The following is a 16381-nucleotide window of genomic DNA, read 5'->3' on the forward strand; positions in this document are numbered from 1 at the left end:
CAAGTCCCCAAGCCACACAGCTGAAATACAGAGGCTTGATGAGAGTTACCTCTGATCATTCATAGATTACTATAAGATCATACGACTAAAAAAAAATGTTCTAATTGATTTCATGTTCCTTGGAAGGTTTAGATAATGTCTGAACATAGGTGGTCTGATTTGGGCACTGATATATAAACACTGACAAGCTGCTAAAGTTGACGCGAATAATATATAACTGACCTCTTGTTTTAAGCACCAGGACTCTAGGATTTATAATTTAACCTCACTTTTCTTACAATTTACTTTTCTTTTAATTTATACTCAGGTTTTCTTGGTTTAGAGTTATTTCGAGAAAATAGTTTAATTACAAAACAAGGAAGAAAGAAAAGCTTAGCAGAAGAATTTAATTTTAAAATGTTTTCTAGATAAACAACAATTTGTGATTGAATTATTGAAAAAAATGTCTTAATGATGACATCCTTTTTTTGATACTTATTTGGGTTCAGCCAAGACTGATATAACTGAAATTAACATGGGGCTTTTTTCACTTTTAAAAGTTTTAAGAAGTGAAGTAATCATTACAAACTACTTAGTCACTGTTTAACATTGTTTTCATCCAAATAAATCATGCATCTGGAATGAAACATGAATTTTATACAGTAGGTGGCTAAAAAGAATCTCGCTTGTGTAATTTGGCTTCACTTTCAGTAATTGACTGTGATGATCTGATCCTTCTCCCATGGGGTTAATTGCTGACCCTCATTAACTTCGCAGTAAACCATTTGCATCCCTAAGTGTCATTTAAAGCAGGAAATCAGTAGTTCAAAATTAATACTGTGTTGAAAGTCACTGACAATCTAGCAGAGATATTTCTAATTATATAAAATGTTCCATACATTAGATTCCTTCAAATTCTGTTGACTAGTATTATGTTTGCTCAATTACCCTAAGAAAAGTAGCTATGTTTCAACAAAAATATTTCTTACTTTATTATAAAATTGTAGACATTTAAAATAAAACTGGAACATTTTACCTGAAAAATGTTTAAATGGCAAAAGAAACTTCATTAAACTTGATAAGATACCATAAAAAGTATATTTATAATATAGTGAGTCATGTATAAAGACAAGTGCAAGTTCCTGCATTTGGGAATACATAATCCAAGAGCTCAGCACAGATGAGGATCTGTGTGGCTGGAAAGCAGCCTAGCTGAAAGGGACCTGGGATTTCTGGTGGACAGCAAGCTGAACAGGAGTCATCTGTGAGCTGCTGCAGCAAGGAAGGCAAACTGGACCCTGGGCTGCACGCACAGGGGCATTAGCATTACTAGCAGAGACAGAGAAGTCATTGTCTCCCAGTACTCAGTGACTGTGAGGCCTCACTGTGTTCAGTTCTGGACTCCAAGGTTCAAGAAATCCATGGCCAAACTGGAGGGTTTCCAAAAGAGGGTCACAAAGATGATCAAAGGGCTGAAGAACGTACCCTTTGAGGAAAGACTGAAGTAGTTAGATCTTTTCACCCTGGAAAAGAGAAGGCTCAGGGGGAACTCATCACACTCCCCCTTCAGTATATAATGGGAAGCTACAATGAAGTCAGAGGGTCTTTTTTCACAAGGAGCCACATGGAGAAGACAATAGAAAACAGGTACAAGTTGTGCAAGGAGATAATACAGATATTGCTAATAGTGAGAAAAATGAATCACTGAAACAACCTCCCTAGGGACATGGTAAAGTCCCCATCACTGGAGGCTTTAAAGATGCCATAGGACAAGATGCTAGATAATATCATCTAGGCTCCCTCTCCCACAAAAGGTTGTACCAGATAATATTCCAAAGTCCCTTCAAACTAAGCTCTTCCATCATGCTATAATTCTGTTCTGTGAGTCTTTCACATGAGAAGTAGTGGAAAAGGTGGATTGACTTAATCAGACTGCCATTTGAATGATTTTCTATGTTTGCTTTTTTTTTTTTAACTCAGATCCATTGGCCTAGCACACCTCTGCAAGCAGAAGAATGTATAATTAAAGGAAGAGATGCTGTGAGTATCATTAATTGCAAATCAAATTTACTTTAATTACATCAGTGACTGGTCCAAAAGAAGGATTCAGGCATCCTTAAACTTCAGAGAGATCAAAGCACAGATATAATTCCATATGATGCAGCTTAAAAATATTTAACTACTGTGAACACACTACATTATTAGTTTAATTGCTTTTCAAACAGCTCATAAACAGGCAAAGAACACTTGATCACCTGAACTTTCTCTTAATTCTTTTTCTGATGATACCATAGAAGGTACCTTAATAATTCTCTTTTCCTATTTCTAATTCCATTTATTTTATACACATAGGATACCTTCTCTGTTCAAACTTCTAAACTTTCTAATTTATCTTTAAAATTCACATTCTCTTGAATGCTTTGAAAAAGCAGTTTAATTATTAGAAATTATAAAATCTACTCTAAATTGTTTTGCCCTATTGGGTTTTTGTATGTTAATAAAAATTATTCTGGTTTAATAAGCCCCCAAACTGTTCTTTTCTTGTGATCCAGTGCTTTGACTGTAATTATTTTCTGAGGAAAGACCTGAAATCGGACTGACGTAGAGCAGTTAGTATCATTGGCACCACAAGATGAAAGCTCTTCTGGATGGGAGCTCTCTTTAGGCTTGCAGCACACCAAGCTCATTATCTGCACCTCATAAACACACAGCAAGTACAATACCTAATAAATCCCACAGCTGAGAAAGCTCACACTGTACTATAGGCTTTGAAAATGATGACAGTTTTACAGCAACAGCAAAAGGAACATAGGATATGCAGTTTTCCCACAAATACAGAGAACAAGCAGCCTTGATCATAATCACAATATATTCCGAGCAGTAGTGGGAAGCTATAAAGTTTCCTGTCGAAGTACTAGAGTGAAAGTGTGAGCATCATCAGCATCGGTGAGCAAATTGGAAAATATGAATAATAATTAAAAAATCCAATGTGATTCCTTGCTTCTTGCACACAACTGGCCTAGAACTAATCCTTTTTGAGATATCTTACAAATTCATTGCACTTTTTGGAATATTTTTGTACTCTTGAGAATTTCAGGTGGATTTCACTGTATGAAAACAGTGGTTTTCAACATTAACCAAACTTTGCGATCATATTAAATAAATACAATCTCTAAATTATTTGAGCAGTATTTAATACTGTATCCTATCATAGGCTGTTATTACAGCCTATGGAGCTAAAGCTCTATCATCTTGCCTTCCCCACTACATGATGAGATTTATTTTCTGACACTTTCACAATATTCCTTGAATTAAATAAATACAGAAATAGGTGCTGTTGTTCTAATGTAAGGGAAAGATAACCTCCTCAGTTTTATGAAATGCCTTGAATTCATTTTTTTTACAATCCAGTCTGTAATTATACGTCTTCAAATTTACACTGTAATGAACATGATAATTTAAAAAACTTCATGTGTCTCCCACTTCTCTCTGTACTGTGGAAATAAAATATCTTTATTTTTTAAAAAACAGAGAATTTTTAAATAATCACAAGACCCCAAAACTGGATTGTTTAAGAAACAAATATGTTAAAAGTTTAAAAGCTGGAAATATTGTAATACTGAACAATACCAAACAACACTGTAATCCTCACACAAGACCTAATTATATGTAGGATTATGTGAATGAATAAGACTAATTAATTCCAGAGAAACTTTAGTAATTTTCGTTAGTATGGTCGGTATTCAGTAGGCTAAACTGCTTAACCTGAAAAGAATCTAAATTAGAACCAAACCCTTTCCTATTACTTTCATTTTCATCTTCATTTTTTTTGTAGCCATAAATCAATAATGGCTTAATGACATAATGTCTTAAAATCAACCCTTTGCTATTTCTAGATTCTGGATGCTATTTTTCACACTGCAAAGTGTCAGAAAAAAAAAATTATGCATCAATGTTTTTTCAGACTTGTTTTGCTTCATCCCAGGCTGCTTATTTCTGTATTTTCCTTTGCAAAGCATTTGCTACTCAGTACATGACTAATATTTAGTAGAACTGAAATGCTGTAATAAGCATCTCAATGTTGAGGTACTTTGTGTGTTCTCTGCTATCTCCTTCTGCATAACAGAACAAATCACTTTCACTAGCTCTTATAACCTTTAAAAGTTATCACTTCATCTTGTAGCAGTAAAACTGCAAGTATTTTAGTCATAAGCACGGATCCAGAGAGCTTGTAACAGACTTAGTAGAACAGTTAGAACAACACGAGCATCACCTTAAACTCAGACTCCACTTTGCTGATCTGGATCAAGCCAAGGAAAAAATCTTTCTGCTGTCATCCATCATGCCAGGAAACTCACCTGCTGGCCTCTGGTGTGAGAGCTTTTGATAATTTCTATTATTACATCAGAATCGGAAAACATTCAGATATAGAAATCAAATTCTGTGGTGATGACTAGCTCCTTCACACTGAGAATTTTCAGATGAATAAAATTCCACAGTTTTATTATTATGTCTACAGAGCTTCTTGAAGCAAACCCTACATTTAATTAATTAATGTAAGAAGAAGAAAACTAATTTCATATTCTCTTGGTTGACACATATCTTCCTTGTTATGTGTATGCGGTATTACTAGTGAGGCCATCAGCAATGCCTAGTTGCCTGACACTGCCCAGAATAGTATCTTTTTATTTCATTTGTTTATAAATGATAAAGTCTAGCCATTTGGAACGACTTTTTTTTCTTTATTTGGTATCTGTCTCATCCTGGGTTTTTTTCTGCATAAAATTTCAGGCATTACTATAAAGGTGCACAGGAGAAAAAATATGTAACTTTTGCCGATTTTGAAAAAATCCTAAGATCTCTCTTCCTCCACAGTACTTTTGAGACAAAGATCAAGAGCTGCAAATGTATGTGGATAAAAAAGGCAACCATGGAGTAAAGACCAGTCTACCACTGAGAGAGAACAAAGGGGATAAGTCAGAAAGGTCGTGCTTGGAGGAGAGGGAAAATGAGGAACAGCACTATTGTCTTGTAAAACAAGGAAACTGCCTTGGAAACTGCAAAACACTGTAGAATTGCTGTATTATCATTTTGCTACTACCAGTCAGCAAATATTTGTAAAATATGTATACCAAGTGGGTACCTCTGTCTTTTAGTCCTGATCCATGTATAGAGCATCACATCCTACTAATCTTAACTGTTTTCTGACAATTCAAGTAGCAGGTTTTTTCTATTAATCTAAAAATTTTTCTCCAGGTGAGAGACCATGTGGATGCCACATGAAGCAAACCATTTTTTTTAAGTTTTCTATTTTAAAAAAGGAATAAATTAGCCAAGAATTAAGAAATTCCAAAAAGATATTGCAGGGTTGGTATGTCCTTTGCATATACGTAATATTTAATCGCACAATAGATTACCTGCCATTGTAGGTTAGCCACTTCTTTCAATTACCTTGGTATATCTTCAAGGTGAACAATTAAGGAGAATCATATAGCAAAGAGGAATTTTTCCTTATGATCCTTATTTATTTGTTGGATCAGTTGAACGACTTGCACTGAATGAGAGAATGTTTTGAAGAAAGAAGGTGCATTTTTAGCTTTTGAACCCAGTGTGGATTTGCAAGAACTGAATGCTGACTGTAGCCTTACTGCAGACTCATCCTCTCTGACATCAAATTCTTGCAGGTGGTCAATAAGACCCAGGATTGTAGTCATCAGTGAAAGACAGGAAATTTTCAAAAAGGAAATTCCTCCTCTCTGTTTTGCACATTCATTTTAGGAAAGAATTAATTGCCTTTTGGAGATGTCTGACCTTCTTTGTTGATTATTTAAAGAGCCTAGGAGAACAGCATTAATTATAAGTCTAAATTAGAATAGCTACAGTTAACTAAGATTAATCCTATTATAATTGTCATCTTAAGCTTGGTGTTGAGCAATGAATGGAGACGAACAGAAATTTTGCTCCAAACATAGAAATCATTGCAAAATGTTAAATACTCTGTAAAATCAAGTCCCGGGAGCCCCAAAATCAATGGATACTTTTATCTCGCTGTCTCTACTTCTAGTTTAGCCCAGGAAGGATAATTACCCAAGATCTCAAAGGGGCGTTTGAAAGTTTTTTAAATGTGATATTTATGAAGCTGAAAATACACTAATGAGTCCCTGAGTATTGCCCTGGAGAGAATGAATAATTTCTTCTTCAAAGGAGGCTTTGAATAGTGGGAGCAGATAAAGCATGACACTAAACAATATAAAAAAATATTGATTAGCAATTAAGTACAGAAGAAATTGATGGCACAGTGGTCTTGTGGAAAAAAATGTAAGGAAAAAAGTGTTATTTTTATGGAGGGACATTTTATTAAACTTGACAAAGAAGACATTTTCTAACTATTTACATCTCATGCTCTGAGTCTAATGTCTAGGTCATCTAATAACACTTAGTATAATATATTTAGATTCGAAAAGTATCTCTGAAATTAAAGAAGAACAAAAATACAGTTTATAATTTAATAAATCCTATCTGATTAAACACCTAAAATAAATTGTGATGAATCAATGCTTTAAACTTGTTTTTTCATGTCAAAATTGTCCATCTGTGACTATGGTGGCACTGAGGTACTAACATAAACTAGGAGAACTAAGTTATATTTCACAGAATAGAAAGTTTCAATATGCAGAGAGCACCTTAGATATTTAAAAAAAACCCCACAAAACTATTTATTTAAAAAGCTAATATATTCCTGTGTGTATTTTTTATGTTAACTAGGATGAATGTGCAAATTACATCCGTGTCCTTCACCGATACAACAGAACACATCTTCTGGCTTGTGGAACAGGAGCTTTTGATCCAATCTGTACATTTATCAGAGCTGGACACTCATCAGAGGTAAAATATTTGTTTTACAGTACTGGTACTTTTAGTCTGGATTCCAGCAAAGCCTCTATGATTAAAAATAAATATTTAAATTCAGGTGCTCAGAGTTCTCATAGAAATCATACAAGAGATATTTTCCTTGTTAAAATGTAATGCTGATCTCAAATTCAGTTTGTGACTAGAGGAACTTATTTATTATTGAAAGTACATTACGGAGAATTATGCAAAAAACTCAAAGTCATTTTAAACGTTTTTTATTACAAGATAAGCTGATATAGCATTTCTTATGAAAATTATTAAATATTTGGGGGATTTTAAGTAAATCTGTTTTTTTCTTTTTTGTTTAAATTAAATAATATAATAAGATATATATTAGTTTGATGGGAGATGGAATACCTTAATAATTCAGCTCATTAGTGTTGATCATATGCAGCAAGGGTGTGTTAATTTCTTAATTAAACTTGTATCTGAAGGAGAGAGTAAAACAGAGAAGATCACTAAGTGCAGCATATAATCAAACTTTTCAACACATTTCTTATGCAAAAATAGACTTGTCTGGATTTTTCAGAAATCTGGATGCCTTCTTGAGTCAGTTAGATTAGATTAGAATTAAAGAAACAGGGAAAGTACCAATTTCTCATTTTAAATTACTGCGTAAGCCTCCTTAGGCATTCAACTTAATCCTGAGTACATGTAACTTAAGTGTTGTTACCTGGAGGTCAAAATGCTGACTTGTTGATCCTGTTTACAACCTGCTTCCTTGCATTCTTGTTTCATCACACTCCCCTTACCAGTTAAAAAAAAAAAGCGTGGAGTTTATGAATGTATTTTGAAATTCTTTACATAAAAATGCCTTCTTGAAGAGATGAATTTCTACAACAGTTATCAGATTGAATATGTGGACGAGTTATAAATTACATTACAAGGTCTGGACTTGCAAAGCCCAGACCCGGTAAAAATGGAATCTCAAATTTATCTCTTATCATATACTGAGCAATGTTGAACAAATAATTTATTCAGTTATAAGGTAAAACAACTGGAAAGGGATTCCAGTATTCAGCTGAGCTGCCCTGCCATCAGAAGAGGATTTTGCAAGGCTGCTCAAGATACACATGATGATTGCTTTAGGAACCTTACTAGGGATCCTTGGTCTTGCACTCTGTGAAATGGGACTTTAAATAAACGGAGATCACCTGTAACCCAAAGCTAGGAATGGATTTTACTGTCAAATGTCAAGGGAAGACGTAGATTTAAGAGATCTGAACAGGCTGGACCACTGGTCTGAGACCAATGACATGAGGTTTAACGAGGCCAAACGCCAGGTCCTGCACTTGGGGCACAACAACCCTATGCAGTGCTACAGACTAGGAGAAGTCTGGCTAGAAAACTGCCTGGAGGAGAAAATTGGTTGACAGCAACTGAACATGAGCCAGCAGTGGCCCAGGTGGCCAAGGAGGCCAATGGCATCTTGGCTTGTATCAGAAACAGCGTGACCAGCAGGTCCAGGGAGGTTATTCTCCCCCTGTACTCAGCACTGTTGAGACCATACCTCAAATCCTGTGTTCAGTTCTGGGCCCCTCACCACAAGAAGGATGTTGAGGCTCTGGAACGAGTCCAGAAAAGAGCAACAAAGCTGGTGAAGAGGCTGGAGAACAAGTCTTATGAGGAGCGGCTGAGAGAGCTGGGGTTGTTTAGCCTGGAGAAGGCTGATGGGAGACCTTATTGCTTTCTATAACTACCTGAAAGGAGGTTGTAGAGAGGAGGGTGCTGGCCTCTTCTCCCAAGTGACAGGGGACAGGACAAGAGGGAATGGCTTCAAGCTCTGCCAGGGGAGATTTAGGCTGGACATTAGGAAAAAAATTTTTCACAGAAAGGGTCATTGGGCACTGGAACAGGCTGCCCAGGGAGGTGTTTGATTTCCCATCCCTGGAGGTGTTTAAAAGAAGGGTGGATGAGGTGCTGAGGGGCATGGTTTAGTGTTTGATAGGAATGATTGGACTCGATGATCTTGGGTGTCTTTTCCAACCTAGTGATTCTGTGATTCTGTGATTCTGTCTTGCTTAGCTGGTTCATATTTAGTGATATTTCTCAGTAGAGCTGAGCACTTGTTATGGACCTGATGCTAAAGCACCATCCAATAGAGATTTTGCTTCCCCTTATAGACAAGAATGGGATTTTCAAGCTGATTGTAGTTACATGAGTCCACGTTAGAGGCAGTTTCAATTTTGTGGGTATTATTCATAAAATAATAGAAAGTAAACCATAAAAAACAACCTTAATTATGGCCATGAGGAAAAGCAAAGCTTCAAAATAGATGAAGTCACAAGTACTTTCTTTTCTGTTTCCAGATATTTCAGAATATTTACCAAAAAAATTAAGCTACATTAAGAAATACTCAGTTGATGGGTATATATATATAAAAAAAAGAAAACCAAAAGCTTTGTGTTTAGTGTCTTATGTAGCTAAACTTGGGTAGATTGGAAAAACTCTCCCATATCCTGTAAAATTAAAGTTCACTTTTGAATTACTTTTGAACTATGTTTGAATTATATGGTGTTTATTCAGTTATTCAACATCAGAACAGCTCAGTCTATCAGCTTATAAACAATGTGCTTTCCTCAGTTTTTTTGCTCATGAATTTCAGCCTAAGCTCTCTCCAACCAAACTGATTTTATTCAGTCTCTTACATCACTTTAATTGTTGTACTTCACATTGAATTGACAGTTTTACACCTAGTTAGTTAAAGCAGCTACAATTCAGACTTGCCCCGTACATACAGTATTGTTTATTGGTCTGTTGATGAGAACAATAGGAAAACAGAGGACAGTTGTTCCAGCTGATTTGAAATAAAGACTTGTCCCAAATAAATATTAATTGGAGAAACAAAAATGTTTAAAGTGTTCTCATGTAAACTAATTAAGCTATTTACTTTAGTGAAACCTTTTTGAACAAGCTTTTCTAAGATGTATCCCTTTGACAAACCAAACTGGAACCACATCACCAGAAACAATCTCCATCTGAGAAGTTAAGACCCCGGCATGGCACTTACATTTGAAGTTATTTGAATTGCAGAAATACACTGTCCTCTAAAATTGAGGAAGGAACTAAACAAGCAGTTTTAAAATAAGCCAACTTTGCATGTCATCTTTGCTCCTTTCGTGAACCTCCTGTCAGGCTGTCTGGGACAGTTTAAAGGAAGTCTGTATATTTAGGAACACTAAGAAATAATAAGCAACACGCTAATAAAAATAGAGACTTAACAAACAAATAAAAAGATAAACAAGACTTGTGTGTAAGAATTTGTGGCCCATAATCCTCACTATATGCATCACTGTCCTTCCTTCCCTTCATTTTTTTCTCGTTTTCCCTTGTCAAGCTGAAGTTCTAAAATTTTACCCATACAGAAGTCATGGGAAAACTACTTCTGTTTATGTAGACCAACAGAAAATATATTTGCAGCACTATTAAGCAGCTATATTAGTTTCCATTATCTGAAAAGCTGACCATCACTATTAAAAAGAGAGGTGCCATGTTTATGGTAAGTTAAAAATAACACATATTATGTGCTTGAGTGGGCAAATCATAATCTTGCTTTCTTTGACTGATAAGGGCATCATGCAGCTGCTGGAAGTGAAGGAACAAGATTCTTTCTCAGAAAACTGCAGTTCAGCCTCTGCTGATCTCTCAGTTTCTCTGCTGATTCTCTCAGTATCCTGGTCCTATGACTTCCCATTATTGTCTCCTGTTTCTTCCATTTCAGCTCTCTGGCCTCTTTCTCACTATCTAGCTGAGAAAGACAAATGAAATAGTCTTAAAAATATAATTATACTATTCTATTTCTAAGCAGGACCCAACAACAGTAATAAAAATTAGTAAAACTGAAACTTTTAATTTGAAAGGTAAATTCTGGTTTAGAATATGCAGCTATATGCAGTTCATAATATGCAGCTGGCTGAAAGTCTATTATATTAAATTTAAAATATTTAAATACTTAAATATTTAAATGTTATATCAAATAATTTAAATATTATTTAAATATTTAAATATTGTATTTTTATTAAAGATCTTGAACCTCAGTATAAGTAAAGCTAACTTTGATCTGCAAACTAACTTGCTCAAGAACAGTCTCTTTAAGTAGCACAAGGTGTATTTGAGGCTTATATACTTTTGAACAATGAACTTTGCAGACATGTTGATGTTTAAAGAGTGGGGGGTAGAAAAGAAGCTCTTCTATAAGACATCTGTGTATCTAAATACCTAGATAATGCAGCATATGAAACAAGATTCACTCTTTCATATGGAACTATAAATCAGTATCAACACAGATGAAAATACTCACTCTGTGGTCAGGGACCTTAACCATAAGTTTCAGTAGTGATTCTTGAGCTGATAATGAAGGGAAGATGTGATCCTTTCAGTAAAAACTGCAAGGTTCTTATACTACAATCTGCGTATAAACATGAATTTGAGCTATATGCATTTAAGAACGTGACAGAATAGCAGGAGTATACTTTCTACAACCTTATCTCTCAGAGGTTACTGAGGAGCGGCTGAGGGAACTGGGGTTGCTTAGCCTTGAGAAAAGGAGGCTGAGGGGAGACCTTATTGCTATCTACAACTACCTGAAAGGAGGTTGTAGAGAGGAGGCAGCTGGCCTCTTCTCCCACCACACAGGGGACAGGACAAGGGGGAATGGCCTCAGGCTCAGCCACGGGAGGTTTAGGCCGGACATTAGGAAAAAATTTTTCAAAGAAAGGGTCATTGGACACTGGAATAGCCTGTCCAGGGAGGTGGTTGGGTCACCACTCTGGAGGTGTTTAAAAGATGGGTGGATGATGTGCTGAGGGGCATGGTTTAGTGTTTGATAGGAATGGTTGGACTCGATGATCTTGGGTGTCTTTTCCAACCTAGTGATTCTGTGATTCCGTGGGCAGGCCAAAAAGAAAAAATCCGTTGAACCAAAACATCTAGCTGAAGCCCTTATTCTTGGTGCTTGCTAGTCCCATGCTGCAGGAAAAATCATTTTGTTGTTGGCTTGCAACAAAAGTTCACATGAAGCCAGTCATTTCTGAATAGCCATTTGGTGAGGAATAAAAGCATTACCATTTTTCCTTTGAGCAGTGAGAATATCCCCAAACTGTGATCATAATCATAGTGCATGGCAACCTGATCTAATTAGCACATTTTTGTGAGGTGCAGTCCAGCTTATGAAAAGGAGCATTCTACCTCCTGTATAAAGTCTTACATACTTATGAAAGTACAAATTCATACTTTCTGTCATTCTATTGTAGTATCAGTTGAATTGATATTGCTGTAGAATTCCAGGCTGTTCATTTTAGTAAAGGTGTTGCCAGATATTACCTTTGTAAAAATATACAGATACAGCCACTTGCAGCAAGATGCAGTCTTTCATCTTTTTCTTTCTTTCTTTCTAATAAATTTGTCTCTGATGAATGTTGCTTTCCCAAATTTAAACACTGCAGCTGATTACCCAATGTTTTTCTGCCATTTAGAAATAAATCACAAATAGAGAAAAACAGGAGTGCTGACTTTCCAGACTGAATAACTATTTGTTTTTGCAAAAGAACACGTTACGAAATCTTTTCCAAAAACACATAAGCAACTTAATTGCCAGCCAGTGGCTGAGTTCATTATGACTGACCTCATAAAATGCTTCAAAATGCCAAAAATCCGTGCAGGTTAGAAAAGCCTGAGTTCCTCTAGTTTCTATTTCTCTGTAATCCAGAAATGAAGGAGAATTCATTTCGGCAAGATCAACGTTATTTTTTCTGATAAAAGCAAGAGTCAGAGACTCTCCATCTCAAATTTCCCACAACTAACTGAATATGCATAAGTCTTCCAACCAAATACAAGAGACGCATAAAAGTGCAGGAAAAAACTGTTCACTCTGCTTTACATTGGTCACTCCTGCTGACTTTCATGCCAACAAAAGGTGGTGAGAGGGAAGCACCTGCATCCAGTCTCTTCCTTTTGCATTTATTTAAACTTCTCAGTGTTAGAACCAGAAGATACGTACTGGAAGAAATAATTTCTGTCTCAGTCTGTTTCTTCACATATAGCTGGAGTGAATTATGATGAACCTTAGAAAAATCAGATCAACTATCTCTAGTCAGGCAATTATTTTATCTTTATTAGTTACGTATTCAGTAGAGCAACAGGTTTTAGGGGTGCTACAGAAGCCTTCCAGTGATCCAAACTGCCTGTTAACTAAACTTACAAAGCACCTTTAACAAGCCCAGATGGGAGTTCCACCAAATATGGCTAAAGAGATTACACTGCCTCAATAAGACCTGCTAAATGAGTGGAAATTCCAAAAGAAAACAATATATGGAAAAAACACCTGAAGTTTTTGCAAGCTATATGGTGACAAGATAGAGCTGATTCCTGGAGAGCAAGGTATCTCTGCATGACAAAACCTGCTGAGGGAGTGAAAGCTGTGGGAAAGAACAATGCATGACAAATTTTTCTTCCAGAACACACTGTAAATTTTTAAGATACACATTGAGCTGGCAGAGTACCACTTTCCATGCCTCATTCAACTCAGTAAACTGCATACAGCTGTATTTCTACATGTCAGAAGGCTGATGGACTAAGTCACCCTTTCCACAATATGCACTGGTGGTTTCCAGGAGACTCCCCTAGGTGTTCCTAATCTGATGTATTCGTTACTATGCTATTCCTTCTCAATCAGCCAGATGAGATTCTGCTTATCAGGGAAAAACAGCTCTAAATTCTAAGTCTTTAAAGTCTGTTAGGAATAGCCTTTAGTGAAGCAGCAGATGTATTTTTTTTGCTTGGAACACAGTTCAATCAAATTAGTGTCTTCTTTGTGATCTGTGTTGTCCTTCATATTTTATTGGATGTGGCACTTTTTTCCTACATATTCTGTGATCATGTTCAAAAACATGATAAGGTTTAACTGTGCAGTAAGGTATCTATTTGCCTCTCTGCCCTAAACAAATGTTAGCAACATGAATTCCTCAGGTCTTGCTTTAACAAACTGAAGTGAATTGACATGGAAGTTAAGGGAGAATGTTCCAGTCATTATGCGGTTTAACTTTTACATGACATAATTTTTCTGTTCTTGACCAGCATTTGGTAATGTCATCATTCTTTCAGCTTTGTTAAGACACAAAATTGTATGCATATTTATATATATTATTTTAAGATATTGTTTCTTACATATTTTATAATCAAAACAATGATCTGCCCAGTTACTACCTCTCCATGATTTTTCCTATTACCTCATCTCCGCTCTCTGTTTGCAGAGGATTAAAGAGGAGGAACATCTGGTTTCACTGAGCAAACAGAAGTTTGTGTTGGTCAGTCCTTCATAAGATGGAAACTGTGACAAATTCTTGCCCTGAAAATATTTGTTTAAAGACATAGTGTCCTTCTGCATGGATAAAAAGCCACCGGTTAGAATGTCATCCACTAAATCTTAGCAGCTTTTTAAACCTAATCTATATACGGAATCAAATCTGCAATCCTCAATATTACAAAATTTCCTGTTTATTGCAGTCCTCTACATCTATAGTTCATGTGAAGCTAGTCATTAAGCTTGGTTAGGTTCAAACCAATCTCAAGTATTCATATATATAAAGTGCTGCCAAGTAAACAACACAATGTTACTGAGTTTTTTGCCAGTGGGTTCATTGCATCATCCAGTTTGAATACCCACATCACAGGGTCTCAAATTGCAGCAAACCATCCAAAAGCCCTAAATATGAGTTAGATTAAAGCATTTAAGGTTTTGCAAGACAAATGTGCATCCATTTCAAGAGAGATTAAAACACTACCTAAATTAATAATAGGCAGGAGTTTAATTAGATGAGCATTAACCCTATGCCCACAGCATGAAACAAAGGTTGTAAAAGGGAGAAAAAAAACTTAAGGCCTATATCAACCTTAACCTAAAGAAGTATTTCTTACTGAACCCATGGCATATCTATGTACCTCTAAGAAAATGAGAAAATACTAGCCAAGCAATATGTGAGAAAGATTTTCTGCAACAACAATCCAACCTCCAAAACTAGCTAATTTCAAATCCTTACAGAAAAATGAAGACAAAAATCGTCTTCACACACAGGGTGAAAAAAAAGTTCCTTCCAAACCACTGTGTATGGTGATGTGAAAAATTAAAGTTCATGAGATTTGATTATAATATCTACCCTAACGAACAGCTGTGTCTGTGATCCTTAGTAAGAGTAATGAAGAAAGGGCAATTCTGTTCCTCCTGTGCTTTGCTAGGAATGGGATAATGGGTATTGCACAAATAGAAACAAGGGCCAGAAGAAACCATTAGAACATTTTATGTAATCAGTCACACACTACATGGATAATTTCTCCCAGATATTGAATTAAAATATATTCAGGAAAACATGTATTGTCATTTCAAATTTCAGATAATTGTAACTCCATTACTTCTCCGGTAATCTGTCCTAAAATTTAATTACTTTAAATGTTAGGAAATAGCCACTTACTGAAGGTTAAATTTATCTAACTTAAACTTCCTGCCATTTAACCTTGATATGCCTTTGATAGCAAAGTTGAAAAGTCTCCCACTATCTTTTACATGTCTTCGGCACGTGTAAGTACCTACGCACAAAGATCAAGCCACCTCTTTACTTTTTTTGATAAGCTGAATAAATATAGCTCCTTAAATCTGCTGTCACAAGGATTCTACAGTCATACTTGTGCCCTTCCTGTGAACTCTGCAGTTTCTTCATGTGTTCTGGAAGTGCAGACACTAGAATCAGATATGCTATTCGATGATGTGTATACAGGCAAGGTCACTTCCCTATCTCTATTTGAGATTTCTCTTTTCATAGACTCAAGTGTTGAGTTCTTGGCACAGCTTCACAATGAGAACTCTCTTTTTAACATTATTCACTTGATGCGAAGTTCTTCTCTGGAGCACAAAGTTATTCCAGTTTACACACTTAGTTTAAACAACCAATTAGCAATCTCATATGACAAAATCAATTAAGAGATTTCTAGACCTGCTAGTCACTACTAGCTGTTACAAGGCACTTGGGATATCCAAGGTTCTAAATAAGACACCTCAGTCTTATACATGAAAGTAGTCTGACTGAACAAGAATCTGAACCTCCACCTTCTCGGGCATACTTGATGTACTTAAGACATAAAATGTGTTCCCTATTCCAAGACAGGCCACTTTGGATTATTTACTCCAAATTGCATTATAACCTGATTTGTTATCTTCTGACCTTTACCTTGGTATTGAGAGCATTCCATAACCTGAACACATCCAGAGCTCTCGTTAGTTTTTTCATTATTTATGCCTCACCAGTCTTTTTGTAAAAAACTAGGAAAGAAATCATATGTTATTTAGCTCACTGCTAAATTAAAAAATCACTTTTCTATCAAAAACAAAACTTAGGAAAACCTTCAGTAAAGGAGGATTCATTGATGCATAACTGTTAAGAACTATATTTTGATATTTGTCAAAAGATTATATTTCTTAATGGTTCTACAGTGCACATTG

General features: G+C 35.8%; 1 protein-coding gene across 1 annotated transcript in view; it reads left to right on the forward strand.

The window, feature by feature from the left end:
* Positions 1–16381, forward strand: part of SEMA3E (semaphorin 3E) — a 141344-nt gene that overhangs the window by 76569 nt on the left and 48394 nt on the right. Inside the window, exons 3-4 of the mRNA XM_069875464.1 lie at positions 1960–2019; positions 6745–6864. Coding sequence (XP_069731565.1) covers positions 1960–2019; positions 6745–6864 — 180 coding nt within the window. The remainder of the gene's footprint in view (positions 1–1959; positions 2020–6744; positions 6865–16381) is intronic.

Source organism: Phaenicophaeus curvirostris, chromosome 1 (assembly GCF_032191515.1).
Source record: "Phaenicophaeus curvirostris isolate KB17595 chromosome 1, BPBGC_Pcur_1.0, whole genome shotgun sequence".
Classification (NCBI taxonomy): domain Eukaryota; kingdom Metazoa; phylum Chordata; class Aves; order Cuculiformes; family Cuculidae; genus Phaenicophaeus; species Phaenicophaeus curvirostris.